General features: G+C 34.4%; 4 protein-coding genes across 5 annotated transcripts in view; 2 read left to right on the top strand and 2 right to left on the bottom strand.

Annotated features, from left to right (window-relative positions):
- LOC126746682 (serine/threonine-protein kinase/endoribonuclease IRE1-like) overlaps positions 1–5,757 on the top strand; it is a 32,900-nt gene extending 27,143 nt beyond the window's left edge. For both annotated transcript variants that reach the window (XM_050455005.1, XM_050455004.1), the window contains one exon: positions 13–5,757. In XM_050455005.1, the coding sequence (XP_050310962.1) occupies positions 13–340 (328 nt within the window). In that variant the 3' untranslated portion in view covers positions 341–5,757. The remainder of the gene's footprint in view (positions 1–12) is intronic.
- On the bottom strand, positions 5,698–19,585 carry LOC126746687 (sialin-like). Its single transcript, XM_050455016.1, has 9 exons — positions 19,434–19,585; positions 19,247–19,377; positions 18,944–19,192; positions 18,779–18,878; positions 10,027–10,215; positions 9,784–9,964; positions 7,289–7,410; positions 6,992–7,230; positions 5,698–5,929 (listed from the first exon to the last, which is right to left on the bottom strand). Exons 1-9 carry the CDS (start codon positions 19,462–19,464, stop codon positions 5,771–5,773), a joined length of 1,401 nt encoding a protein of 466 aa, XP_050310973.1. The 5' UTR covers positions 19,465–19,585; the 3' UTR covers positions 5,698–5,770.
- Positions 8,008–9,387, top strand: LOC126746695 (uncharacterized). The gene is made up of 2 exons (XM_050455032.1): positions 8,008–8,260; positions 8,316–9,387. The coding sequence occupies exons 1-2, from the start codon at positions 8,098–8,100 to the stop codon at positions 8,936–8,938; spliced, it is 786 nt and encodes a 261-aa protein (XP_050310989.1). The 5' UTR covers positions 8,008–8,097; the 3' UTR covers positions 8,939–9,387.
- Positions 19,586–20,100: 515 nt separating the features above from the next.
- LOC126746686 (phosphatidylinositol 3,4,5-trisphosphate 3-phosphatase and dual-specificity protein phosphatase PTEN-like) overlaps positions 20,101–27,603 on the bottom strand; it is a 53,335-nt gene continuing 45,832 nt past the window's right edge. Inside the window, exon 6 of the mRNA XM_050455015.1 lies at positions 20,101–21,004. Coding sequence (XP_050310972.1) covers positions 21,000–21,004 — 5 coding nt within the window. The 3' untranslated portion in view covers positions 20,101–20,999. The remainder of the gene's footprint in view (positions 21,005–27,603) is intronic.

The following is a 27,603-nucleotide window of genomic DNA, read 5'->3' as shown; positions in this document are numbered from 1 at the left end:
CTTAACTTGCAGATACCCGACGAGCAACTTCAAAACGCAAGTGGACAACTACATCGAGAGGAACCCGATCGTCTCGTCGCGCCCGGACACCAACCTGGACCACTTCGAGCGTAAAAAGTCGTCACAGGACAGTCCGAGGCGACGGTTTCAAAGGCCGGAACTCCTACGGGAAACGGGCGGTTTGTACCGGAACTTGAGCCCAAAGTCGGTGGACGTAAGTGAGGTGACGCTTAGTTTTAATGACAGTGTTAAAGTAGTGAGGGAGCCCGCACCCTTGAAAATGCGTAAAAAAAAGAAGAGAGCTATTGAGGAACCTCTGGTGTGGGCCGTAAGGGATTGAGGAGTCAAGTAGAGATGTTGTTTTTCGTTACTGTTGAATGCTCGTTACTCGGCTGTTTGGTATTTATTAATACACAGTTTTCCTGATTGATATGGATATAATTTGACTGGTTTACGTTCAATCATTTGCTTAATTCTGACTGATAACATTGAGTAATGCTTACGCCATTAAGAAGTTAAAGCGACCGATTGCGGTTCAGCGGTCGGAGCTGGATTATCGATCGCGGTTTAATAGGTAGAGTTCGTTCCTTGAACGTGAAGTATTTTTCCACAACATCCCTCCAGCCTTGAAACGATCCAATCTTACAAACCGCCTACAGTGTAACCTAACGAATATACCGTGTAATTTAATATTTAAAAACGGATAAACAAGTGAACAAGATATTACTTGATGATTATCACTATTTAGAAATAACTCTCTTTTATATTCCCTGTTCTAAAGAAAATTTGCTACGAGATGCATTTAATATCCCAATTTTAACAAAAAGTGGAGTTAGCGGGTTTCTAGACCCTTCATATCGTGCGTGCGGAAGAAGACTGTTACATCTCAAAATGTGTAACTGTTCAGGAGAGCTACTTAAAGATTATTATTTTAGAAATGTTTTTTTATCATTAAATGTACTTTATAGTTAATCACAAAAATTATGTTAAAGTACGGCATTTAGACGTTACATTAAGATGTTAGGATACATTATTATTTAGTTTTTTTATTTTGGTAAAAACAGGAATATGTAACTCTCTTGAATATTTTTTTGTTGTTTTTAATGTTGTTTTTTAACTGTTTTTTTTTAAAGAATATACAATTAAAACTTTCTTTTATAGTTAAATATTTAACAGATAACAATCAAACGGTAAATATACGGATCATTTAAAACATCAAAATATCCCCAAAAATGCTTATGTAACTCTCTTTTACAGAAAATATACACAAAGGTAAGTTTTGTAACAGTTTATTATCTAGTAAAAAAATAAACAAATACAATATCAAAGCTAAATTAAAACATTAAAAAATTCTTAAGTCACTTTAAAACATAACTTTGGCTTAGTATTAAATACTTCCAACCTAAATATAAACATAGAATCTAAAAAAAAATCGAATTGCCGCTTAACAATTAACTCAAAGTTAAGCAAACACTAACCTAGGTAGATTTTATGTTTAAAAAAATCTAGAGATAACTTAACAGAACATAAAAATTTAAAAAGAAACATAAAAGTCAAAAAGGATTCTGTTTATACCTTAGCTATACAGCTTCTACAAGTTTTGAAAAAAATCCAAATAGTACATTGGCACACACTTTTTTTTCTCAATTAGGTCTAATAATCCTTTTTTCTTGGCATCAGAAATTCCTGGTTTTTTAGAATAAGCGTTTTGCAGTTCAATGTTATCAAAATTTATGATTTTCCTTTCACTTATTATTTCACTTTCCGTATAATTTTCATTGTAGCTGTATTTAAAAAATAAATTGTTTGGTTTATTTTTTTCTACCCGTATTACTTTTAAATCATTAAACCTAACATTTCGGGGATTTACAAACAGATCGGCTGAAAGTTTTTTTATATCAAGCATGTCCTTAAAACAAAGTTCATTAACCTTATAAGATTTTTTCGTTTTTTTAGCATTTCTTATTATACTTATGTATTGTTCGGGTACGTAAATTGGGTTGGCTTTTTTAAATTTTGTAATTTCTGACTCAATTCTAGCATGAACGCTATCACCTTCACTTTGACTGTGTCCCTTAATTAAAAATTTATGTGTTATGGAATTAACATTTAATTTATTTACTGCAAAGATGTAAAGAGCTAAAATAAATTTGTTTTTATTTTGTCCCGGACAATTATCCGAGTAAAATATTACATCTAGATTTTCTGAGTGTTCTTGAGTTAAGCCTTCTAAATATTTCAAAATGCAAGTCCCAATATCATTGGCTCCTCTTAAGCATTGGCCTTCATGCCATACATAACAAGTACCTTCGGTTTCTTTTATGTCAAAAATGGTCAAATTGAATACATTTAGTTTAGAAACATAGTAAAAAGAATTTGCTTGTCCCGTTGGACATGGTAAAACTTTTTGGAGATCGTACACTAACACTTTTACATTACTGTCCATATTCTGCTTATCTGTCTCCTTCTCTAATCTGCTTAGCTCTTTCTCTTGTATATGCCGATTATACTTTTCTTCTAATTTCTTCCTTTCTTCATCTGTTGCATTTTGATATTCAATACAGAGCTCGCACTGATCTTTTTTTGGCAAATGGAATGCAATATTATATTCTTCATTAAATATTTTGCTATAAAGCTGGTAGTTTCCAAAATCTTGATTTTTTTTTTGCTCAGACTTACATAGTCCCTGTGAATATCCATTAAACTTTTTCCACCTTCTATATACTCTTTGGTTGTTCTGCTTCGACAGTAATGACTGTCAATTCTAGGTATTGAATTAATATGGTTTCTTATTTGGGTTTTAATTTCATCGCTTATCTTTTTATGATTTTGGTGCCTCCCCCTTTTGTCTGTCTTAATCACTGTCCCACTTTCGCAGCTTTTTTGTTTTTTTAGTACCGTCTGAATTGTTCTGTTGTTTATGGCTAACGTTGCCATAAAAAATTTTTTACAAACACGTACCTTTGTGCTTGATATTATAAAATGGAATGCATTATTCGGGTTTCTAGGCTGTTCAGTATTGCTATACTTATATTTTGGATTTATTGACGTCATGTTAGATGAAATGTATTCTCGTTGCTTATTAATATCTCCGAGACTATAATATTCATTAAAAATATGTAATCGTTGTTCCTCCAAAATTTTAATATAGCATTTCAAACGACATTTCTCATTGCAAGGTAACTGAATGGATTTTTGCGGATGTTCTCTTTGCATTTTAATTTTTGTTCCATCTTCGTTTTTTTTTATTTGTGTGGAAAAGTAAGCTTTTCCTGTATTCCTTAATATTTTTGTTTGATTTTTTTTCCATAATAATACATTTTTCTTTTTCCTTTTGCCCATTTGTTTTATTTCAGTCTCATTTATAAGTTTTCGTTTTTTTGGTTGATGGATATTCTCTTCTTCCGATGTATCAGAATTATTTGGCGAGTTTCTATTCTCGTATAATGGATCCTTTACACTATCATCTGATCCAAATGGATCATGTTCCATCAGATTCTGATGAAGATGATGAGTCAGATGAATTCGATGATGAACTACTTGAAGAGGTTGACGAGCGTCGCACTGAGGTTCCTAAAAGAAATAATTAAAACCAAAATATTTAATCTTACTTTTTTTACCTAGGAAAAACGTATTAGTTTTGATTTTGAGTGCCAACATCACTACTATCCTGGTTCTGAATTTCTTTAAAATGAAAATCTATATTTTCTAAGAATTTGGAAATAGTAAAATTTAGTTTTATAGTTATTAAGTATTTGCATATTCTATACCTTCAAAATCAGTTGCTGTGATTGGATCTTCTTCTGAAATATTTGATATGATTGTTTTATCTTGATAAACACACGATGATAAACTGCTCGTAGATGGTATTGATAAGCAGGAAAGTAAAGATTCTAGAAGATAAATTAAATAGAAACACCTATATAGTCTAAATTAATTTTTTTTTTACCTTGCAAGGGAGCAGATTTTTGAAAAGAGCCGAACTGCTGACCCTGTTTATAGATTTGTGATGTTTCTTCAGATTGACAGTTTGCTTTTTCTTAAAAATAGAAATTTATCTAATTAAGCTTTACGGCTATTGCCTATTTACTATTCTACCTTCGAAGTCCGCCGATATGAGCTGATTTTCTTTTGAAGTATTTGTTGTAAGTATTTCATCTTCTTGAATATTTGTTACCATTTTTAAAATGCGCAAGCTTCGATTTTCATACGTTCCAGTCATTTTAATCTGCAAACAAATTACAACATAAATTATTTTTATAGGGGTAAACAAAAACGTGAAAAACAGTATTCAAACAGCACGAATACGTGCTAAAAAGATGTATACTACAACTGTATACTATACACTGCAAGGACGTATTATTATCGAACGTATTTAATTAAGATTTGCTTAAGCTGATCGCAATGTTACGTCATAGCAAACACTAAGGATGTGACGTAACTGTTTCAACGATCCAATTAAATAATATACCTTACTTATAAACATGCAGTATATTTTCTTAATTGAGGCAAAGGGTTTTGCGTAAAAGAATTTAAACTCATTTGATGGATTAACAAAGACAAAAAACTTCGAAACCACCTAAAGATATACATAACAACGGCGTAAGCTGTTATGTTTGAGTAGCAGAAATAAGTAAAATCTTGTAAAAAAAGTAGCAATTGAAAAATTATCCCTTTTATTTCACCTTGTATGTTATTTTGGCTATTCACCATTTTTCAATTGAAACAAATTTAAATTTTGATACGTTAAACCCTATGTTGCGTATTAAAACAACTTACTGTATACACGGAATTAAGACAAAATATCTTAAGAAAAACGTTACATTTTGGAATAAAACAAAATTAAATTAACATGGCTAGTCAAAGACATTACAAGTCAAAATGTTTCTTTTTTTCTTATAACTTATCAACACTATTTAATATTTTTTAATGCCAAAAAGTTATATTTCAAAATGTAACCCTCTTTTAGATAAAATTAATATAATTTTTACTTACCAAAAAACACAAACACTCTTTAACAGGAAAAACACTTAACAATTTGCACCAAATAGAAATGTTACAGTTTTGCTCAAAGCGGACCGTCCTTTCCCGTTGAGAGCTAGTGTTAAACTGAACTGCAACGGTTTTGTTGAGCAGCGCAATGTTTTTTTTTAAATATGCCGGTGTGACATCTCACCATCTCTTGAGAAGTAGTTGAACTAAACATGTAACACTATTCTAGATTAAAGAAAATTAATTTTTAGGTCGTATTTTGCAGAAATCTTAAAAAGTGCAAATTTTGAGTTGTAACAGTCTTCTTCCGCACGCACGATATATAATAATAATTTAATTTTCGGATCGATATTCGTTACTAACCGAACTGCTGAGTAACGAGTAGTTACCTTATCACCATCTCTAGTGTTAATTTCTTCTTTACTGTCTGATTGCAATTTAATGTTATTTCAAGACACATAGGTAATATGTGTCTTACTAGACAACTGACTCGTTTATTTATTTATTTCGTTGTCTGTTAATTAAAGGCAACAGTAAATAAATGCCGTGTCGCCCCAAAAAACATTCCGAGTTTATTTAGTCATAAAATGTCTTTTTATAGTATGTAGTTTTGAGACTTTTTTACTGTGATATGTGCCTTAAAACTTATATATTAATATAGTTTAGCACTTAATAATAGCGGACTTAAGGACTTTAAGATTAGTCTTAGGATAAGAAAGAATTTATTATTTTATTTATAAATTATACGATAAGATTATAAGCAAACGCTGGTTTTCCTCTAACATCCCCCGTCTGTCTTGCTCCCGTCGTTGTAACGCTCCTCGTTCCTGTTGAACTCTTGCACCTCGCCGCTAGCGAAGATCAAATAAAAAATATTCGTCGCGAAGAATACGCCGAAGGCGATCCAGAACACTTCCCGCCACTCCGTCAGACTTTCCTGTAGGATCAAAAACTTTAGCCTTAAAAGTCATGTGACAGAGAGAACGATGACATCAGGATGTCACTGATCTCGTTCTATTCCCCATAGAAATAATAATAATAATAATAAGCCTTTATTTCCAACAGGCAACTTGCTCAATAACAGGAAACAGTTGCAAAACAATGAAAAATAGAGTTAAAAAAAAACACACACAAACAAACCTAAAAGAATGAAGAATGAAAAGAAAAGGAAAACAGTAAAGTAAAGTCACATTCTCAAAAGTCATCTAATCCCAAGAGTAATGATCCACCAAGATATCGATAATCACATGAACCGGAGAGAAATTTATATCGCACATGTGACAGATCCGATTAAATATAGTGCATATTATATATAGTGGCGATTTCAACAGGATGTTAGTATGAGGCCTTGGCAGAAAGAATGTTTGGGGATGTCTAGCATTAAGCCTAGGCACCATGAAACGTATACCAGAAAGAAGTACAGGACTATCAATGAATCCATGCAGGAATTTTACAGAGAAGATTATTTTTCTGAGATGTAATGGATGTAGATTGAAGCGTTCCAATAGTTGCCGATGATCAAACCCTCTTACCTTGCCTGAAGGCCAAAAACTTAGCAAATCTACAGCAAAGGAGACCAACATGATTCTGATAGAGCGGGTTCCATATAATGCAGCCAAACTCCAGTTTTAATCTCACAAAGCAACAGAAAAGCAGTCTTAATGTAGATTCCAAAGTAAAACTTCTAATTATGAACCCAAGCCTTCTCAGGGCTGACTTGACTATGTTATTGAAGTGTGGAACGAATGTAAATTCAGAGTCAAAGGTTATACCAAGATCAGTAATTTGCTCTAATTTACTCAAAATAGTATCATTAATAAAGTAATTAAAATTTAAGGATGTTTTTGATCTAGAGTAACTGACCACACTACACTTAGCCCCATTCAAGCCTAACCTGTTAACAGCGCACCATACCTCCAATGTATTTAGACAGTTCTGAAGAAAAACACAATCCTCCAAACCATATACATTTAAAAAAAAAAATTAAGAAATAACTTACATGCGGGGTTAAGACCCCGGCCAAATAAGGAGTGATAATACCAGTGACGGCCCCGGCAGTATTCTCAATCCCCATAACGGTGGCGGCGTAATTCGGGGACAAATCTAACGCGTTGATCTTCATTCCGCAGTAAAAGGCGCCCATGAACCCCATCGCTATGCTGAACATGGTCACTGCTAAAGCCCCATTTTGGCCAGAATATGAGGCCAGTACTAGAAAGATCGCTGGCCCCACTGAGGCTAAAAACCCCATTATTATGAAACAACAAGAAAAGAATGAATTTAAGGGAAATCTAACCGATAGTGGTGAAAAGCTTTCGGGCGTTAGTAACTGAAATGTAGTTCTTCTTAATGATCCAGTCGCACAACCAGCCCGACCCCATAGAGACGATATACATGGCAATATAAGGGACGCTTGACCTACAAAAATATATATACAGGGTGATTCAAAAGTAAGCGGCATCCTTTCAGGGGCGTAATCCTTGTATGAAAATAAGGCAAAAAGTTCATATTAATATGGGTTCGAAATTGCTTCCTAAGGGAGCTACGCCCCTTTGAATAGGACCCCTTGAAGACAATTTTTTTCTATAACTTTAAAACCCTTTAGAATTAAATTTTGAAAATTGGTGTACTGCATAAACATTCGTTGTGAATAAGATTCTAAATTCAAATTTTTTAAATTTTATTCAGGTGCGTCACATGCGGGGGTTGGTAAGGGTAAAAACTTCCCTTTTTTTTTTACTCTTTAGGTTATTGTGATTTTGTTTGAAAATTATAAAATTTTAGAGTCTTATACGTAAAAAAGGTACTCTTAGTTCAATTCGATAGAGCGTACCATTTACGAGAAAATCGACTTTGAAAATTTTCTGATTGCGTATGTTTAATACATAATAAAATTACTGGATACGCATTTAAAACGAAGTTGGCGGTTGTTTTTTGGTTTTTGGCATTTAAATGACTGATAAATGTCATTGTAAAATACAATTTACTTTGTCAAAGTAAAATTAGTTTCATAAAGTGTTTTACAAATTACTATTTATTATTAATAAGAAGGGCATTGCCTTTGTTGAGTTTGGTACTTTGTGTTTCTAAGTTTAAAAAGCAAACATGGATTTTACGTATCAAGAACAAGCTGATATTCATATTATGTTTGGAAGAGCATTTGGTAATTGTGTTGAAGCAAGACGATTGTATCATGAGGCATTTCCTAATCGACGAGTGCCACACCGTACGGTTTTCGCAAGAGTAGATCGTAATTTAAGGGAAACAGGTAAATTCAAAAATGTGAGTAATATCGCATAATATCTACTTAAATTTTGCTTAAGGAACATTTCAAAGACAGGAAGTTGTTGGGCGACCAAGAAATGCCAGAACCCTAGCATTAGAAGAACGCGTGCTAGATCGTATTGAAGAAGATCCATCTTTGAGCACTCGCATCATCGCAAATCAAGAAGGGTCCTCTCAGTCAACCGTATGGAGAATTTTGCACGATATGTTACTCTACCCTTATCATATTCAACGGGTTCAGGCTTTGGAAGAGCGAGATTTCCTTCCTCGTGTACACTTCTGTAATTGGCTAGAAGAAAACCGCATAGCTTTTGAAAATTTTGAGAAGAAAATTTTATTTACTGACGAGGCCGGCTTCACAAGAAACGGAATTTTCAATTTCCACAACAACCACCTATGGACGGATGAGAATCCCCATGCTACGGTACAGAAGGCACATCAGCAGCAGTTTAGTTTAAATGTGTGGGCGGGAATAATCGATGGGCATTTAAAAGGACCTGTATTTATGCCGCAACGACTTAATGGACAAATTTACACGATTTTTTTACAGAATGAATTACCACAAATATTAGAAAATCTACCACTTCAATTACGAGCACAAATGTGGTTTATGCACGATAGTGCCCCCCACATTTTAGCATTCTCGCTAGAGAACATTTAAATAATGCCTATCAAAACCGCTGGATAGGTCGTGGAGGTCCAGTGCCATGGCCACCACGGTCTCCTGACCTAAACCCCCTTGATTTTTATTTATGGGGACACCTAAAACAACTAGTTTATTCCCGCCCTATACCCAATATTGATGTTCTCAGGCAAAGAATAGAGGAAGGATTTCAGACAATTAAAAACAATCCAAGAATTCTACCACGTGTGCACCATAATCTAATAAAAAGATTAAGAGCTTGCCGTGACGCGAATGGTAATAATTTTGAACACTTTCTATAAATTGTTAAATAAAATGTGAGTAAAAAGTGTCTTTTTTGTCGATCGTAATGCGAATTAATTTTCACCAATAAACATACGCAATCAGAACATTTTCAAAGTCGCTTTTCTCGTAAATGGTACGCTCTATCGAATTGAACTAAGAGTACCTTTTTTACGTATAAGACTCTAAAATTTTATAATTTTCAAACAAAATCACAATAACCTAAAGAGTAAAAGATAAAGGGATGTTTTTACCCTTACCAACCCCCGCATGTGACGCACCTGAATAAAATTTAAAAAAATTGAATTTAGAATCTTATTCACAACGACATGTTTATGCAGTACACCAATTTTCAAAATTTAATTCTAAAGGGTTTTAAAGTTAAAGAGAAAAAATTGTCTTCAAGGGGTCCTATTCAAAGGGGCGTAGCTCCCTTAGGAAGCAATTTCGGACCCATATTAATATGAACTTTTTGCCTTATTTTCATACAAGGATTACGCTCCTGAAAGGATGCCGCTTACTTTTGAATCACCCTGTATATATAAAAAAATTATTATTTAAAAGGGGTTTATGCCGCTTACATTTGCCCATTTTTTTGCACGTTATACCCCAACACGCCCTTCATGTATTTGGGCAGATCGGTGGTCATCATGTAAAAGCCCCAGTCGTGCCCCACTTGGGCGAACACCAACGCGACGACCGGCATGTTGGTGCAAATGGCCCCCCAGGGGATGTGTTTCTTTTTTAAACTGGTCGGACTCACTGTACATAAAAAAGCGATATCAAGGGGGTTAAAGGGAGGATTTTTATTAGGTCAGGCTCACCCACTTCCCTTTTCAGGAACTCCCTCTCCTTGTCGGATATGAAGGGATGACTGTCGGGATCTGAGTAGCACAACAGCTGCCAAAGGACGTACCAAACGAGGCCGGTGGCGCCGAACAAGTAAAACACCGAGGACCAGTCTTTGGTTGAGGTGATTATTGAGCCGCTTATCAGGTTACTAATTATGGTACCTTGAAGTTGATTTGTTTGAGAGTTATTATAGTAAATTTGAAATGAAATGTCCGGGGCATTTCGCCCATTTGGAAAACTAGACTAAATTCTATTGCGAAATTCGTTAAAGATAGAAGTTTATTCTGAGCGTCTTCTAGAGATGTTGAGGCCCAACATATACAGAGTGTCAATTTGAAAACTTCCCACCCCTATTATCTCGAAACGGGTTAGGTTTTTATAAAATCGCTAGGACACGTCGATTTTATTTATGCAGAAATCACTTCGCCTCTTTCAACCCCCTACCCCCCAGAACCTCCCTCTCAAAAATCTTATATAGGGGTTGAGTGATACCTCATTTGAAAGAACTTTTTATTCTCTACATTTTGGCACCTTATTTTTTAAATTTGAGTGCTGCGTTGCCGAGTTAGGGTTATTTAAACATTGTTAAATTACTTATTATTAAACATTATTCCTGTAAGTGTTTTAAATACGTTGAAGCTATGATTTCTATTGGAACGTGTTTGACCATAAAGCGAAAGTGTTTATCAATCCGACAAATTCTTTTGGTCATGAAAGATAAACATTTAATTTGTTTGTACGTTGTTTGAAATTTGAAAGTCTAACTTAAAATTAATTTATAATATTAGTGTCTACATGTCTCTGGTGTTTTAGTAGTGCATAACAAACAAGGGCAAATGCTATGATTGCCTTTTTTTACGCACAAAACAAATGTAAACATTGTCAAAATAACGTGATTACTTGTGCAGTGTTGCCAACTGGCCTGTTGCTTTTGTAATAGTAATCTGGCTTCATCATGGAATGTAATGTCTGCAAGGACAAAAATAATGTTTTTAAATGTGATGGATGTCGAAAGGGAGTGTGCAAGGCCTGTGCAGGATTAACGGCTTCTGAAGTTAAAGTCTTACAACTTAGTGCTCGAGTTATGATTTTTCATTGTAAGAAATGCATCTCTCTAGAGACATGTCGTCTTTTACAAAATACCATTGAGGATAAGACCACTATCATTTCCACCAAAGATGAGATAATTGCCTTACTAAAAAGAAAAATTGAAGACTTAGAAAATACCCAGAAATCATCAAATTCTTTAACTATAACATACAGTAATGCCTTGTCAAATCCAGTGAAGCAGGTACAAAGTAAACATACTAACCATAATTTGCCGAGCTTGATAATTAAACCCAAACGCAACCAGAGTATTGAAAAAATGGAGGCTGATTTAAAGCAAAATATAAATCCATCCAACCTAAAAATTGCTATTCGGGGTACCCGTACTACCTCAAGTGGTCACTTAATTGTCAAGTGTCAAAATAAACAAGATCTGGATGCTCTGAAGAAGGAAGCTGATAAGAAACTTGCCGGATATGACATTGATATACCAAAATTAAGAAAACCCAGAATAAAAATACCAGGCTATGATGGTAAAATTGCCAAAGAGGACTTGGAAGGGTGTATAAGGGAACAAAACAAATTTATTGACCCAAATGATGAGCTCAATATAACATTTTTGAAGAAAGTAAAGGACCGTTACACTGTTTTTGCAGAATGTTCTCCTTCCCTATTTCATAGGTTTATGGCTGTTGGGAAGGTTTTTATTGGCTGGGAGAGATATGCTATATTCGAAGATATTTCTGTTATACGCTGTTTTAACTGTCAAGAACATTTCCATAGAGGTGACAATTGCCCGAACCAACCAGTTTGTGAATCATGTTCTGGTTCTCATAGCTCTCGAGACTGCAATAATGCTGCGCACAAGCAATGTAAAAACTCTATCAACACCAACAATAGACACAAACTAAATTATAAGACTGACCATAAAGCTAATGATTTGGACTGTCCTTCCTATCAATATTTATTATCTGTTTTGAGAGCTAAAATCGATTATGGATCTATCAATGGCTGACACACGAGAAGAGATTGAACTTCTAGAGAACCTGGACAATTTAGGTAATAACATTAGGGAGGAAACTATTTTAAATTGTGATTTATTGGGGAATAATATTGAACTAGATAATAAGATTATAAATGTTTTACATCTTAATATTCGTAGCTTAAAAAAAATTTTTGATCAGTTAGTTAGTTTTCTTGAAAGCTATAGGCTTAATTTTTGTGATATTATTGTGCTTACAGAATGTTGGCATATAGAGAATGCTAATGGGTTTTGTATGTACTATAATAATGCAAGTTTTAATCAAAATGATGGCACAGTTGTTTATGTTAGGTCCAACCTAGTACACGATGTAACACATATTGAGCTTGCCCTATCAAAAGTAACATTAACGAGTATCAAATTTAAAGTAAACAATTACTCAATAAGACGCTTTTGTATATACAGACCACCTTCTACTAATACACATAATTTTCTTTCGGATCTCGAAACTTTCTTTACAGATTCATTTACCAGTCAGATTGACATTATGTTAGGGGATATAAATTTGAACCTTCTTGATGAAAACAATAATGAAATTATTACATACCAGGCTATTCTGAACCACTTCGGTTTTATTTCTACCATAAACTCAGCCACTAGGGTTACAACTGACTCATCTAGTTGTCTGGATCATATATTCTTGAGAAGAAAAAATGGTTCTAAGATTAATTGTTCTTCCTTTCTCATTCAATCTGCCATAACTGACCATTTTCCCACCATGTTGCATATTACTGATACAGTTGGGTTGCAAAAAAACAAGGAGGAGGTAAATTCTTATACAGTTAGAATAAATTATACCATATTAACAAATTTTATACATAATCAAAATTTTGAAAGCATTTTTAACAATGATGATCCAGAACTAGCATTGGAAATTTTATACAGTACTATTACACAAGCATTAAATCATTCAAAAACCCAAAAATTATGTCAAAATAAGTATAAAAAAATAAAACCATGGATCACAATTGGTATAATTAATAGTATCAAAAAGAGGGACAAAATGAAAAAAACACTACTAATTCATAACAATTTAGAAAACAAAACTGCCTTTAATAGTTACCGTAATACCTTGTGCACGTTAATCAAGAAATGTAAACAGGATTATTACAAAGCCAAAATCGAGTCTAGTGGTACTGACCTAAAAAAAATATATAAGATAATAAATGAAGTAACAGATTCAAACAGTAACCAAGATTTTAAGTTTAACGTAACTAACAATAATTCTAGTTTTAATAATAAGTTGGATATGGCAAATTTTTGCAACAAATATTTTGTTGATGTCGGTTACAATATGTACACTATCGGACAAAAGTAAAGAAACTTTTTAAATTTGCGTTTTATTTGAATACTTCAAAACTAATGCAGTTCTACACATAATGAAAATCAACAATAATTGTTAAGATTTAATTTGTATAAAGTAAAATAAATTGTAGAAGAAAATCCTAAGATTTAATTTAATTAAACAAAATATTTATGAGACAAAAGTAGAGAAACTAAATTTTATTCCAAAAGTACAAGTTATTTCTTATTTCTATCTTAGAAAAATTAATAGTAAGTAGAGTATCCCTTATTGGCAATCACCTCGCGGCATCGATTTGGCATGGATTCCAACAGTTTCATAATGGTTTCCTCTCCAATAGAATTCCAGGAATCTTGTAAAACTTTTATAAGATCATTTTTATTACTGATCTGATGTTGCCTTACACGCCGGTCTAGTTCCTCCCAGAGGTTTTCAATCGGGTTAAGATCGGGACTTTGCGCAGGAAAGTCCATAACCCTAATATTTTCCGATAAAAACCAATCTTTGACAACCTTTGATTTATGTTTGGGGTCGTTATCTTGTAGGAATATCCAAGTCAAAGGTAAATTATCCTCAGCAAAGGGTAGCATTACATTTTGTAGGATGTCTAAATACACAAATCGATCCATGATACCCTCAATGATGTGTAATGGTCCTGTACCGAACCCAGAGAAGCAACTCCATACCATGCAGGAGCCACCACCATGCTTTACCGTAGGCTGTGTATATCTTGGATCGAATCTTTTGCCTTGTGGTCGATGTACCCATGAGATTCCATCGGACCCAAACAAATTGAACTTACTTTCATCAGTAAAAAGAACTTTTTTCCAGTCGTTGGTTGTCCAATGCAAATATTTTTGTGCAAAGTTGAGTCGGGCCTTCTGATTCTTCTTGCTAATAAACGGCTTTTTAGCGGCTCTTCTACTAAATAATCCTCCTTCCCTCAGTCGTCTTTGTATGGTCTTAGAACTAACATTAACACCAGGTAATTCACTTAAAATTTTATTTGCTGATTTGTGAGGATCAGACTGGGCAATTCTTTTTATCATCATTTCCATGTGTTTGGTTGTTTTTCTTGGGCGGCCACTTTTTTTAATGCTTTTTGTTGAATTTCGTGTTTTAAAATTAGAAATTGTCTTGCTAACAACGGACTTATGCAAATTAAGCGTTTTACTAATGTCCACTTGTCGTATACCACTCTTGTGTGCATCAACTATTTTTCTACGAAGGTCTTCAGACAAATATCTTCCGCGAGGCATGTTGATTAAAAAATCTATGCAAAACTATCAACAGAACTCACGTAAAGCGAACTAAATACTAAATTTGGACGATTGATATTTAGGTTTCTCTACTTATGTCATCCGAAAATATTTGAATTCTTTTATTGTAAATAAACAACTTATAAGAGGCATGTAAAATGCGGTAAAAAAACGCAGTTGTTGAGAACTACAATATTTGTAGTAAATATTTAATTTAAATACATGGTTTCCGTAAATCAAAGAATTTTTAGAAGTTTCTCTACTTTTGTCCGATAGTGTATAATAAAATTAAAAATCCTCCAGATTCCCTGCAAATAAAACCATCCACACAGGCTTCAATGTTTCTAAGACCTACTAATAAGAATGAAATTATCAAACAAATTGCTTCTTTAAAAAATTCCTCTGCACCCGGAATTGATGGTATTACAACCGATATTATAAAACATATTCATATCTATATTTCTTCCCCTCTCGCACACATTATAAATTTAATTTTTCAAACTGCAAAGGTCCCAAAAAAATTTAAACAAGCCATAGTAAAACCTATTCACAAGGCAGGTGATAAATCAAATATAAATAATTATAGACCCATAAGTATAATGAACATTTTTTCGGAGGACCGCCTGGTGGAATTTTTTAATCAAAACAATATAATTTCTAAGAACCAATTTGGTTTCCAGAGTGGCCTCAGCACAACCGATGCAGTTTGTGTGCTTTGTGAGCAAATAACAGACCATTTGGATGGTGGCAGAAAGTGTCTTACGGTCTTCCTAGACCTAGCCAAGGCATTTGACACGGTCCCTCATAACAAATTGCTCCAAGTCCTAGAATCCTATGGGATAAGGGGAACCGTGTTAGACGTTTTTGCTGATTATTTGATGGATCGAGCGCAATCCGTCAAAGTTGAAAATACTATAAGTGAACCCCTTCAAATTAAAATGGGCATCCCTCAGGGGACTGTTCTGGGTCCAATTTTATTTGGAGCATATGTAAATTCCTTAACCAATATGTCAATACAAAACGGTAGTACTATCTCTTATGCTGACGACACAGCAGTAACTTTCTATGGGGAAACATGGGATTTGGTGAAGGAACATGCTATAAACGGTATAAAGAGAATAAAACACTGGCTAGACTCATTTAAATTATCATTAAATATCACTAAAACTATTTATATAGCATTTTCCCTCACAGCTGCAAACCGTCCATCATTTAATAGTATTTACATAGATAGTCTTATGGATAAACTTCATGAAGTCCACTCTACAAAATATCTTGGAATCTATATTGACAAACACTTAAAGTGGGACCACCACATCCTTAGACTATCAAAAAATATTCGAAAACTAATATACAAGTTTTATGTGCTCAGGGAAATATTAAATAAACAACTTTTGATTTCGATTTATAAAGCAATTGTGGAATCACTACTAAGGTATGGTCTAATTCTTTGGGGTGGGATATACCAAAACACATTGACTTCTTTAAATGTAACCCAAAACTACATTTTAAAAGTTATTTTCAAAAAAAAACAAAAGATTTTCTACTGCATTACTTTATTCCAGAAATATTTTTGATGTACGCACATTATACTGTTGGTCGCTCTGTATATATATTCACAAGTCGAATAAATTTAAGAACTTTGTTAATCATCAGTATCAGACTAGATTAAATGTAAATAGACACTTATCAATTCCAACTGTTGCCACTACTATGAAATTAAAATCAATTTTTTACCACGCACCCAAACTGTACAACTTATTACCACCATATATTAGACATACAAAAGCTGTCAAAAAATTTTGTAAAATATCTGGGGATTACATTTATGATCATTTACATGTATTTAAAAAACTACTTACTGTTAATTAATTTTCATATTTCATAGCTTTAGGCATTCATACGTGATCGTGAAGGATTTTTGTTTTCTAATGTTTAATTATTTATTGGGTGTTAAATGGAAACTTTGCAATAGTTAGTGAATGGGACATATTTTGTTTAAATATTTATTTTTATAAAATTGTTTTTGATTTTTTTGCACATACAGGTATTTGGTTACCTAGGTGCACCTTAAAATGTACTGAGATAGATTATAATTATTGGATTTTATTACACATACTTTGTAAAAACTTATATGTAATATATCCGATTTAGTGAACTTTCCTACCAGTCAATGTCACTAGGTATTTAAATCAGTTAAAATTTATTTCGATAATTTGTGTGTTATTGTTAGTTACTATGGTATACACGCTTAGGCAAAGAATTGAAATGATTTTTATTTATGGCGAGCAAGGAAAATGCGCAAGAAGAACGGCAGAAGTTTTTAATAATAGAAATCCTAATTGTAATGTAAGTCACAGATACATTTTGGACGTAGTAGCTAAATTTAATGAAACGGGTTCAGTTGGAAACAAAAAAAGGGCAAGTCGGCGTGTTTTAAACGAAGATGCTCAAGTAGAGATTTTGGGAACATTCGTTGCAGAACCCACCAATTCTCTCCGTACAGTAGCACGTCTAACTGGAATGTCACATGAAACTGTACGACGAGCATTACAGTTACATAAATATCATCCGTACAAGATGCAAATTTTACAGGAACTTCATGAGGACGATTTTGATAGGAGAATAGAGTTTTGCGAAATTATGTCCAACTTAATAAACACTCGTGCAATTGTGGTAAGCAACATTTGCTTCAGTGATGAATGTACCTTTTTCCTAAACGGCCATGTCAATAGACAGAATTGTCGATACTGGAGTGAGGACAATCCCCACATTTTCAGAGAGAGTGCTACACAGCGGCCACAAAAAATTAATGTTTGGGCCGGTATTCTTGGAAATGCTGTTATAGGACCGTTGTTTATTGAACATAAGTTAACTAGAGAGCTCTACTTACACCTACTTAAAGATGTAATTGATCCTTTGATAACAACTGAACTGGAAAATCAAGTTGGTAACATTTTGCAAGAAAACGAACTACACTTTCAGCAAGATGGAGCTACGCCGCATTATTTTCGGCCAGTGCGGGAGTGGTTGAATAACAGATTCCCTAACCAATGGATTGGTAGAAGGGGACCGATAGAATGGCCTGCTAGGTCACCAGACTTAACGCCGTTAGATTTTTTTTTATGGGGGCACATAAAATCGGTTGTTTACAAAACTCAGCCTGATGATATCGAAGATTTAAAAAGAAGAATTACAGAGGCAAGTAGGGCTATTCCAGAAGAGGTATTTCAGAATGTTCGGGAAGAATTTGGGAATAGACTTTATTTTTGTTTGGAGAACAATGGAAAACACTTTGAACACCTCTTAAAGTAGATGTGTTAATAAAATAAATTTTAGGCGTGCTTTTGTAAAGACCATAATTGTAACGGCTATGCAAATGTTTAGTAAAAATAATATTAACCTAAATAACATGTTTCAATGCAAATCATAGCTTTAACGTAATTAAAACACTTACAGGAATAATGTTTAATAATAAGTAATTTAACAATGTTTAAATAACCCTAACTTGGCAACGCACCACTCAAATTTAAAAAATAATGTGCCAAAATGTAGAGAATAAAAAGTTCTTTCAAATGAGGTATCACTCAACCCCTACTGCCATTTAAGATTTTTGAAAGGGAGGTTCTGGGGGGCAGGGGGTTGAAAGAGGCGAAGTGATTTCTGCATAAAAATTGTTCCCCCTCGATAATAAAATCGACGTGTCCTAGCGATTTTATAAAAACCTAACCCGTTTCGAGATAATAGGGGTGGGAAGTTTTCAAATTGACACCCTGTATTTAGTCGGCATTAATGCTTCTGTCATAGTATATGGGGGCCAAATCATTAAGGCCCCAACAAAAGAATTGTACGTTTTTAGGGTTTTCATTAAAAAAAATTATAGGAGAGTTATACAGGGTGTCCCGAAATTACACCGCAATATTTTACCAGTCGCATCTTTGTCTAAAAAAATAAGACACAACTCATAAATTGACCCTTAACCGGGTGGCACTACATTGCACCTAATAAGGTTTTATTGCTCTATACATTTCTGAAATAGAGCATAGGAATTATACTATTAAGATGGTACTCACCCATCTGATTCCCGGCATAAATAAGGGCGCCAATTTTTCCCCGTTCGTTCGACGGCACCCAGCTGGCCAACAAAGCATTAAGGGCCGGATACGTGGTACCCTAAAACATCATCGATTTTAAAGCAAAAAACTGGTTTTTTTTTGCGCAACAACTAATATCAGTACCTCACCCAATCCTTCTACCACCCTCATGAAAATCAAGGTGGCAGCGCTCCCGCCGGTAGCATAAAGTACCCAGGGGGTGACCAAAGTAAATAGGGCGGATACGAGCAGCCCTAGGCCCAACGTGTACTTTCCGCCGTACTTTTCCGATAAATAACCGCCGAGCAGTTGGGTACCGGCGTAGCCCCAATAGAACGCGCTGAGGATCAACCCCTGGGTGGCCGAGTCCCAATCGTACAACTTGTCGGGGTCCTAAAAGGACACCCTTTTTAGGTTATGGCGGCACTAAAACGCGCGTTTACTTACGGTGACGACATTTTTGGTGGCCGGAACCATTTCCGTGATCGCCACCGATATGGAGACCCTCATCGTGTACGAGTTGACGATCGCCAAAAATCCCATGATGCCGAGCACGTACCTTTGGGGTACGACGAACGCTGGAAATATTCGAATTTGTCGCCGCCAACGGGTTAATTTATGCGGTAAAACTCACCTTTTGAGACACTTTGACGCCATCCCGCCATTTTTATTAATTTTTTTTTTATTTTCGGGGTCCCGGTGGTGCGACGTGACCGACACAAAAGAATCTAATATAGTTGCATAAGTGCTTCCTGAAGTGCTGATTAACATTATTAAGGATCTTTTATCGGTCTCTCAAGTTCTATTGTAATCGATATTTTAAATAAGTAGGTAAACAGATAATGTTCAGTAAGTTCCTTTGGTGGCATCTTGTTGTGACAACGACAACTGTTTGCATCATAAGCCTTGTGGCTTATATGTTCGTAATGCTTTGTTTTGAATGTTGGGCGTGGCTTGTTATGACACTGTCAGTCACGCCCAGATTGAAAATAAATAATTTAAACCAGTCCCTCGGTTTGCTAACAATCTATAGATGAATGTCCAGATTTTTTTTCAGATATTTGAAGTAAATCAATTTAGTGGAACCAGGCTCTAAACGCCCCCCCTTTATATAATTGATTTCTTGTAAGCGGATAAATGGGCGTGGCCGCAACGAAGCTGTCTCCCTTTGGGCGTGGCATATTTAGTGAGGTATCTATAACCACGCCCAACCTAATTAAATTTAATTGCGTTGAAATGAACAGCCACCTTGTGAGGTCGAACTAGCTGGAAGGGGGGAGGACAGGAGAAAAACATAAATATTTTATTCAAACATGTTTTTATTCAAATCCGTATTCGGATCCGTTTAAGTAGTCATTGGGTACATTCAGATCTAAAAATAAATTACGTGATTATCGCCGAAAAAGTTGTACAGGACGTCCCTTAATTATGTAGGGGCCACCCCGTGTATATTGTTTCACTGGGTAAATGAGGTGGTGGTGGTGGTACCGAATTTAAATCGGGACACCTTGTACGTCACTTTTTTGGGGGATAATCGTTTTTTTTTTAACCAATGGCCTCTATGTATGTATAAGTCCTCTCTCGCTTATACTTAAGAAAAAAAACCTCCTCACTATCTAAAACTTACTTATCACAAGGAATAACTAACATTAAATCCTTAATATATAAAAACTTTACAGGGTAATAATCTACAAGACTGTTTTGCATTTATTACTATTTATATATATATATAAATTATTATACAGGGATGGCAAAACGACAAAAGGATACGACGCTTACACAAATTATATTAGTAAATAATACATATACAGCCATGTAATTTATTTAAGGTAAAAAAAAAAACTATATTTGTGTGGGCCGAATTAATTGCTGTTCCAAGGTTCTAACGCTCACCCCGTATATATTTCCTGTGAGAAAATACATCAAAACTACACACTAATAATAATTCACCTTATCACAAGAAGAATTCAATTGCGTAACAGTTTTTAAGAGACCTCGTGTATAGGTCGTCATTGTTGTTTTTGACACGTACATTATATACAGGGACCCAACGCAACTAATTTATTAATAATAATAGTAGTAGTAATAGTACATAGAACATATAGCCTCCTGCGCCAACGCGATTTTTATTACAAATTAAAAAAAAAAATATATTTATTAATCGGCCCCCTGTACATATATATAATTTTTTTTTGCGAATTTAACCTAAAAAAAAAAGAACATAAATCACAAGACGACGACGACAATGATACTAAAAATAATTATAATATTAATAATAAGGGAAGAAAGGTTACTACACGTTCAAGTCATTGGCCGGCCAAAGACCGGAACACCGACTCCGACGGTACAGTTCGGCTCTGAGTATTTTTTTTCTCTCTCTTTTCCGGTGACAGTGCGAAACGTCGAACATGTCGACAAGTACGACAGCCTCGCGCTGTTGATTAAGGGTGGGGGGGGGTGACGGTTTTTTTTTTTTTAAATAACTTTTTGACAGATGTCAAGGTGACATTCAGTAAGGCTGGTGTTATGTATGCGGAGTATTATACAGGGTGGTTGAATTATAGAGATTATTTTAAAAAAAAGCTTTCTTGTAAAGAAAAAAAGACTTTTTCAAGGTCTACGTAGTGGTATAACTTTTTCTTTATTATGACCTTAAAAAAAAAACAATTTTTATACTATTTAAATAAATTTCTAGCAGTTTTGACATTGGGTCTTCTGCAAACCGAGGCGACTTTCAAACGTTACTCTCAAAAGCAACTTGTGGGAATAAAAAGAGACGATTCTCCCCCTAAAATCCCTCAAATTTCTTGAGATTTCATGTAGAATCCAAATATGTATTTAACTTCGTTATTTTAAATGAGACGCCTTATATTTTACTGAGCCCGAATCACTAAAGAGGGAGCCAGCTTAGCGTAGTCGCCATGTACTGGACGGGCGAGCATCGTGCCTTCGTTATCGAAACATTTTTCAAAAGTAACGAATCTGTGATTACGACGACACAAAGAAATTTTCGTACTCACTTCGCGCTTGGTAGACATGATCCAGTTCCAAATCGTAAGACAATACTGTTGTGGGTTTCGAATTTTAGAGCTACAGGTTCAGCCTTAAAACGAGATCCTTTAGACTTAGAACGATCTCCTAGACGTTCCTGCGTAAAACGGGGTTAGCTATTGCATCCAAGATCAATCCGCATCCAAGACAAAAAAAGTTAGAAAGCTTAAATTTTGTGTATCAGGGAGAAGGTTATTTAATGTGCAACATTTATTTGCACAAAGTCTAAATGGAGAAAGGCACGCACCATTTGACTGCAGCATAATAAATATGAAACTGATAAGCGAACGAAGACAAGTGTGCCGCATCACAAAAATTATTTCTTCCGATAAAAAGCTGCCAAAAAAATAAATATAAATGCTTCTCTTGTTTTGGGAACCATATCTACTGGAATTGGCTTTTCGCATATTAACGAATTTAGTGCCGCGATGAATATGCCAATGATGTCGAAAACAACCTTTAGCGAGTATCATGAAGATGTAGCAGACATAATAAGAGAGTCTGCTTGGAAAACTATGGAAGAAGCAGAAACAGCAAAAAGAAATAATGAAATAGACAAAAACGGTGTTGCCTGTATTACAGTAGTCACAGATGGTGCATGGGGTAAACGATCCTATAATGTTAATTATGACTCTTTATCTGATGTGGTGAGTTTTTTTTTTAAGAATATAAGTACTATCTAATTAAAGGGTGACGACTTTAAATGGCACGGATCTCATTATGTTACTTTCAGCTTTTGCAAGCTTCATTTTTTCCTGTGTAAAAAGTGTATAATATAAAGTATATAAAATTTTGTTTTTTGGCAAGCTTTCAAACGAGATACCAAGTGGTAACTTCTTATTTGACAAAAGTTAATTATGGCTACGTCCTTCCTGGGTGGCAACCATACTTTTTTCAAAAAAAAAATTAAAGCATACTGGAGGTAAAAACTTTGTGGAGGTGATTTTAGATTTTTAAAAAATCCTTTTTCCAAGTCGCCACCCTGCTTATTATATAAGTTGAAACCTCTTGTATATTTTTTAAATGACTTAGAAAATATTTCCAAATTCCAGGCATGCATTATAGGTTACAACACGGGAAAAGTTTTGTTCATTGGTGTCAGAAATAAATATTGTTCCCTTTGTTCATGGTATGAAAACAAAAAGCTAGATATAGCAACGCACAAATGCTTTAAATACTGGGATGGAACTTCTACCGCTATGGAGACCGATATTATCTGTGAAGGATTTAAAAAAAGGGTGGAATTATATAACCTCAAATTTACGAAAATGGTAGGAGACGGAGATTCATCGGTATATAGAAAATTATTACAAGTTAAGCCTTATGGAGACCAGTTAGTGCAAAAAATGGAATGCAAGAACCACATGTTAAGAAATTTTGCTAAGAAAATAAGAGAAATTTTCCGTAAGTAAAATCAAAACCTTTTATGCTTCTTTTACAATAATGTACTTAATTTCAGAAAAAAACCGAAGTAATTCAAAAAACGTCCCAGTACCACTACTAATGCGAAAACAAGTATTTGCACGATTCCTACGGTTAAGAACAGCAGTCACCAAGGCAGTTCAACATAGATCAAAACAAGATATTCCTTTGGAGAAAAAAGTTGAACTGTTAAAAGGAGATATCCGGAATGCTCCAAGTCATGTATATGGTGAGCACGAAAAATGCCTGGAAATTGGATATTTTAATTGGCAAAAAACCAATGACAACAACTTGGTACCTGTAATGAAGGAATGTGGCATATTTGATGATATTTTAGTTTCTTTCCAAAGATCATTCCAATAGTCTTATATTAAACATGAATAATAATTTGGCCGAACATTACAATAGTGTTGTTTGTAAGTTCGTAGGTGGAAAAAGAATAAACTTTTGCCTAAAGGGCTCTTACCAAACAAGATGTGAGGCTGCAGCCTTATCCTTTAATGCAAAAACTGACTATTATCGCATTATAAGTAAAACCGCGACTGGTGAGAGTCCCAAGTATTTTACAAAAAAATACTCTAGTAAGAGGAAAAGAGTGTTAACATCACGGAAAAAACTGTTTCAAAACTATATAAAGAAACCAAAAATCGACAAAAAGTGTCTACCAGATGAAGATTATGGTCCCGAAGCCGGCTATATTCCTCTTGACGTTAAAGGTCAAGACTACTTAAAGAAGGCTACAAGTTTTTAAACAGCTTAAAAAAAAGTAAAGACGAAATTTTGCAGATTCAAAATGATACTGTTAGTCAAGCTTCGAATCCGAGATGGGTTCAAGAACGTTCTGTTAGACTTACAGCATCTAACTTTGGAAAAATTTGCAAAATGCGTCCTAAAACTTCACCAGTAAATTCAATAAAATTATTATTATACGAAAACTTTACTGGGAATCCATCTACAAAATATGGACAAGAAAGCGAGCGACAAGCAATAAAAGATTTTGAAGCTGCTGATAATATGCATGTTACTCCTTGTGGACTTTATATAGATGAGGAACTTTGTTACTTAGCAGCCAGCCCTGATAGAGTTATTGGTGAAGACGCCCTTATTGAAATTAAATGCCCATTTGTAATTTCAAAAATTGGTCCTGAAATGTGAATTAGAGAAAAAAAAATTACATTTGCTACCATTGAAAATGGTTTCTTACATCTAAAAAGGAACCACAACTATTACTATCAAATCCAGGGACAGTTGCAAGTTACAAAAAGAAAATTCTTTTTCTTTGTAGTATGGAGCCCTCTTGGATTAATTGTAGAGAAGGTAAATCATTAAAATATTAATAAGTTCTGGTTCAACCGATAATCCGTAATTTTAAGAGTATTAAAATTTAACTTTCGTTGAGGACATTTAAAAAAAATTTTAGAAGATCAATAATATTGCGATAAAGGTATAATTTTAACTCTTACTTTAACTACATACTACATAATGTATTTCTTTTTTGAAAAATGTATTATGATTTTTAAAATATGAAACATCATCATTATTCATTATAGCTATGCCTTATAATTTTTATTATATATCTATTAATTATAGTCGTTTTTCTTGCAGATTCCTCGTAATGAAGAATTTTGGAGAGTTAACATGTTGCCCAAACTAAAATATTTTTATGAATTAGGAATTAGTTGATCCACTTTATCCAAAAGGAATACCACTTAGAGACAAAGCAGAAGAATCAAACATATTATTATAGTACAATATAATCATTAGGTTTGTTCTAGCACGATATTTACGATGGTTTGAAACTAGTTTGGTGTATATCCCAGTTGCGCGTGATTAGCGTGAAAGCTCGTTGCAAACGGTTCCATTACGTAATGCCTCACACATTAACCCATAGGGAGTATGCTGACATGATATTCGTGTATGGTTTCTGTAATGGTAGCGCATTACGTGCTGTTGATGAATACCGACGTGGTTTTCCTAATCGAAAAGTTTTTCAGACAGTTTTTGCAAATGCTCAGGAATGTTTCCAAGCGTAAGAATATTTAATTCTGAACGAAAGGCGGACTAAATGTAGAAAATGAAGAAAATGTTTTGGATATGGCTGAAGAGAACCCGAGTATTAGTACGAGGCGGATTACAAAAGGACTTCAATTAGCATCACATGTGGACGTTTGGAAGACACTTAGGAAAAACGGTTTTAGGCCTTTCCATATTCAACCGGTTCAACATCTTCAAGAGGGTGATTTTGGCTTAAGGGTTCAATTTTGTGAATGGATCCCACAAAATCGAGACCTACATAAATACATTTTATTCAGATGAAAATCCTCATGCCACGTTTGAACAAAACGGTCAACAATCTTACAAATAAACTTCAGAACCGATTATTTCTGAAACGGTTGAGAATCGGATTAAAACATATGAGTTAATTTATCTTATTTTGACCTTCTGAACATGTTCCCAAAATATTTCCTTTTCCTCCCGAAACACCCTGTACAGTGTGTCCCACTTAACGGTTAGCCACCCCTCTAAAATTTTTGTTTCTTACCAATTTTCAAAAACATTTTTTTGTTGGATAGATGGTCAAAAATGGCACTTATGAGCCAAGTTCGACATTTAGAGAAAGCAGGTCATGGCCTACTGTATTCAAGTTTGAAGTGTGAAAAATCGAGAAGTAGTATTAGCGATATTTATTTTTGAAAAATGGTACTGGATTATTGTTCAGGACCACTTAAGTCATAAATTTACCAAATTTGGTTATGATAGTATACAGGGTGTTGAAATAAATTGCAGTCAAATTGTTAAAAGGCGCAATAACATTCTTAATCAAATACGAATATTTTTAAAATTTTTGGCTAATTGGCATGTGTGTTTGAGAACACAAAGGTTGGAAAGATCCTTCAATAAACAAAAATCGATCATATTATCATACTATTTTGGGCTTCACAATAATACAACTTCATTTATAATTTTTTTAGTTTTATTTCATTGTTGCAATTCACACTTCACTAGTTACTTAATAATGTAATGTAGGCTAAGCAGCAAAAACTTAAAATAATTACCTTAAGGAATTACCTAACACCAAAGATAATAATACAACTAGTATTTTATCTTTGCTAACACTTAAATTTAAAAATTAATGCCACAAAACTAAATATTGGTTCCTTCAATATGTCCTCCATTAATTCTTATATATTTTTCTATGCGTCTTCTGTTGTTTACTACCACCCTTCTTAACTGTACCCTGCTTATTTCATTACACTCTTGTCTAATGCGCTCACAAAGATCATGTAGAGTTTGCGGTCTTGATTTGTACACTCTGTTTTTAAGGGTTCCCCCAAACAAAAAAATCTAAGGGAGAAAGGTCGGGGGAACGTGCTGGCCACTGAATTAATGGACTGTTTCGTCCTATCCATCGATTCGGATAATTCTGATTTAGCCAATTCCGCACTACCACCGCATTGTGGATAGGCGCACCGTCAAATTGTATGTGTAAGTTTCTTGTTTTGGCTAATGGCAAATCATCGATTACGTCACTAAAATCACCTTCCAGGAATCTCATTTTGGATTTTCATTAAAGAAAAACGGCCCGTTCGTTCAAAATACCGCACCATACTTTAATTTTCTGCGAATACTGCCTTTTACGTTGTATCACCCAATGGGGATTTACGTTACTACACATTCTAATATTTTGAGATGACGCAATGCCGTTTGTAGTAAATATTGTCTCATCGGTGTATAAAATCTTTTTCAAAAATGTAGGGTTAGCCAAATACTCGCCTTGTAACCACAAACAATATTCCATCCTGCGTTCTTGATCGCCGTGTTCCAAAGTGTGAAGGAATATAGGCTTGAAAGGCTTCTTGTTATTTTTCTTTAAACACCTCCATATGCAATTTTTGGAAATATTTAAGTTGGCGCTAGCAACTCTAATGCTAGATTGCGGATTAGCATTAAAGTATTCAAGAATTATTTGGTTATTATTATTTGCTCGATTACGATGTAAATGAGGACGTACTCCGCCCACTGAACCTGACTGATCAAACCCCTAGTTTATTCTGGCTATTGTTGAATGGTGGATGTTTTTACCAGGATGTCTCCTGTTAAATTCCGCCGCAGCTTCACGAAATGTTCTAACTCCATCGCCAACTAGCCGCACTACTTCTACTCTTTTGCTTAAATTATAATCACCCATAATTGATCGACAAGCAGTCAAAATGAACTAAATGCATGAAAACTTTGACAAACTGTCAAGAACATTTTCTTTTATAGCATACTTGGGTAAAATTCCCATAAAATAATTTTTAACCAGACACAATCATATCAAACAAACTCAT

Source organism: Anthonomus grandis, chromosome 18 (assembly GCF_022605725.1).
Source record: "Anthonomus grandis grandis chromosome 18, icAntGran1.3, whole genome shotgun sequence".
Taxonomy (NCBI): Eukaryota; Metazoa; Arthropoda; class Insecta; order Coleoptera; family Curculionidae; genus Anthonomus; species Anthonomus grandis.
Note: the sequence above shows the minus strand (reverse complement) of the source record. Positions and strands in the feature narration are given on the sequence as shown.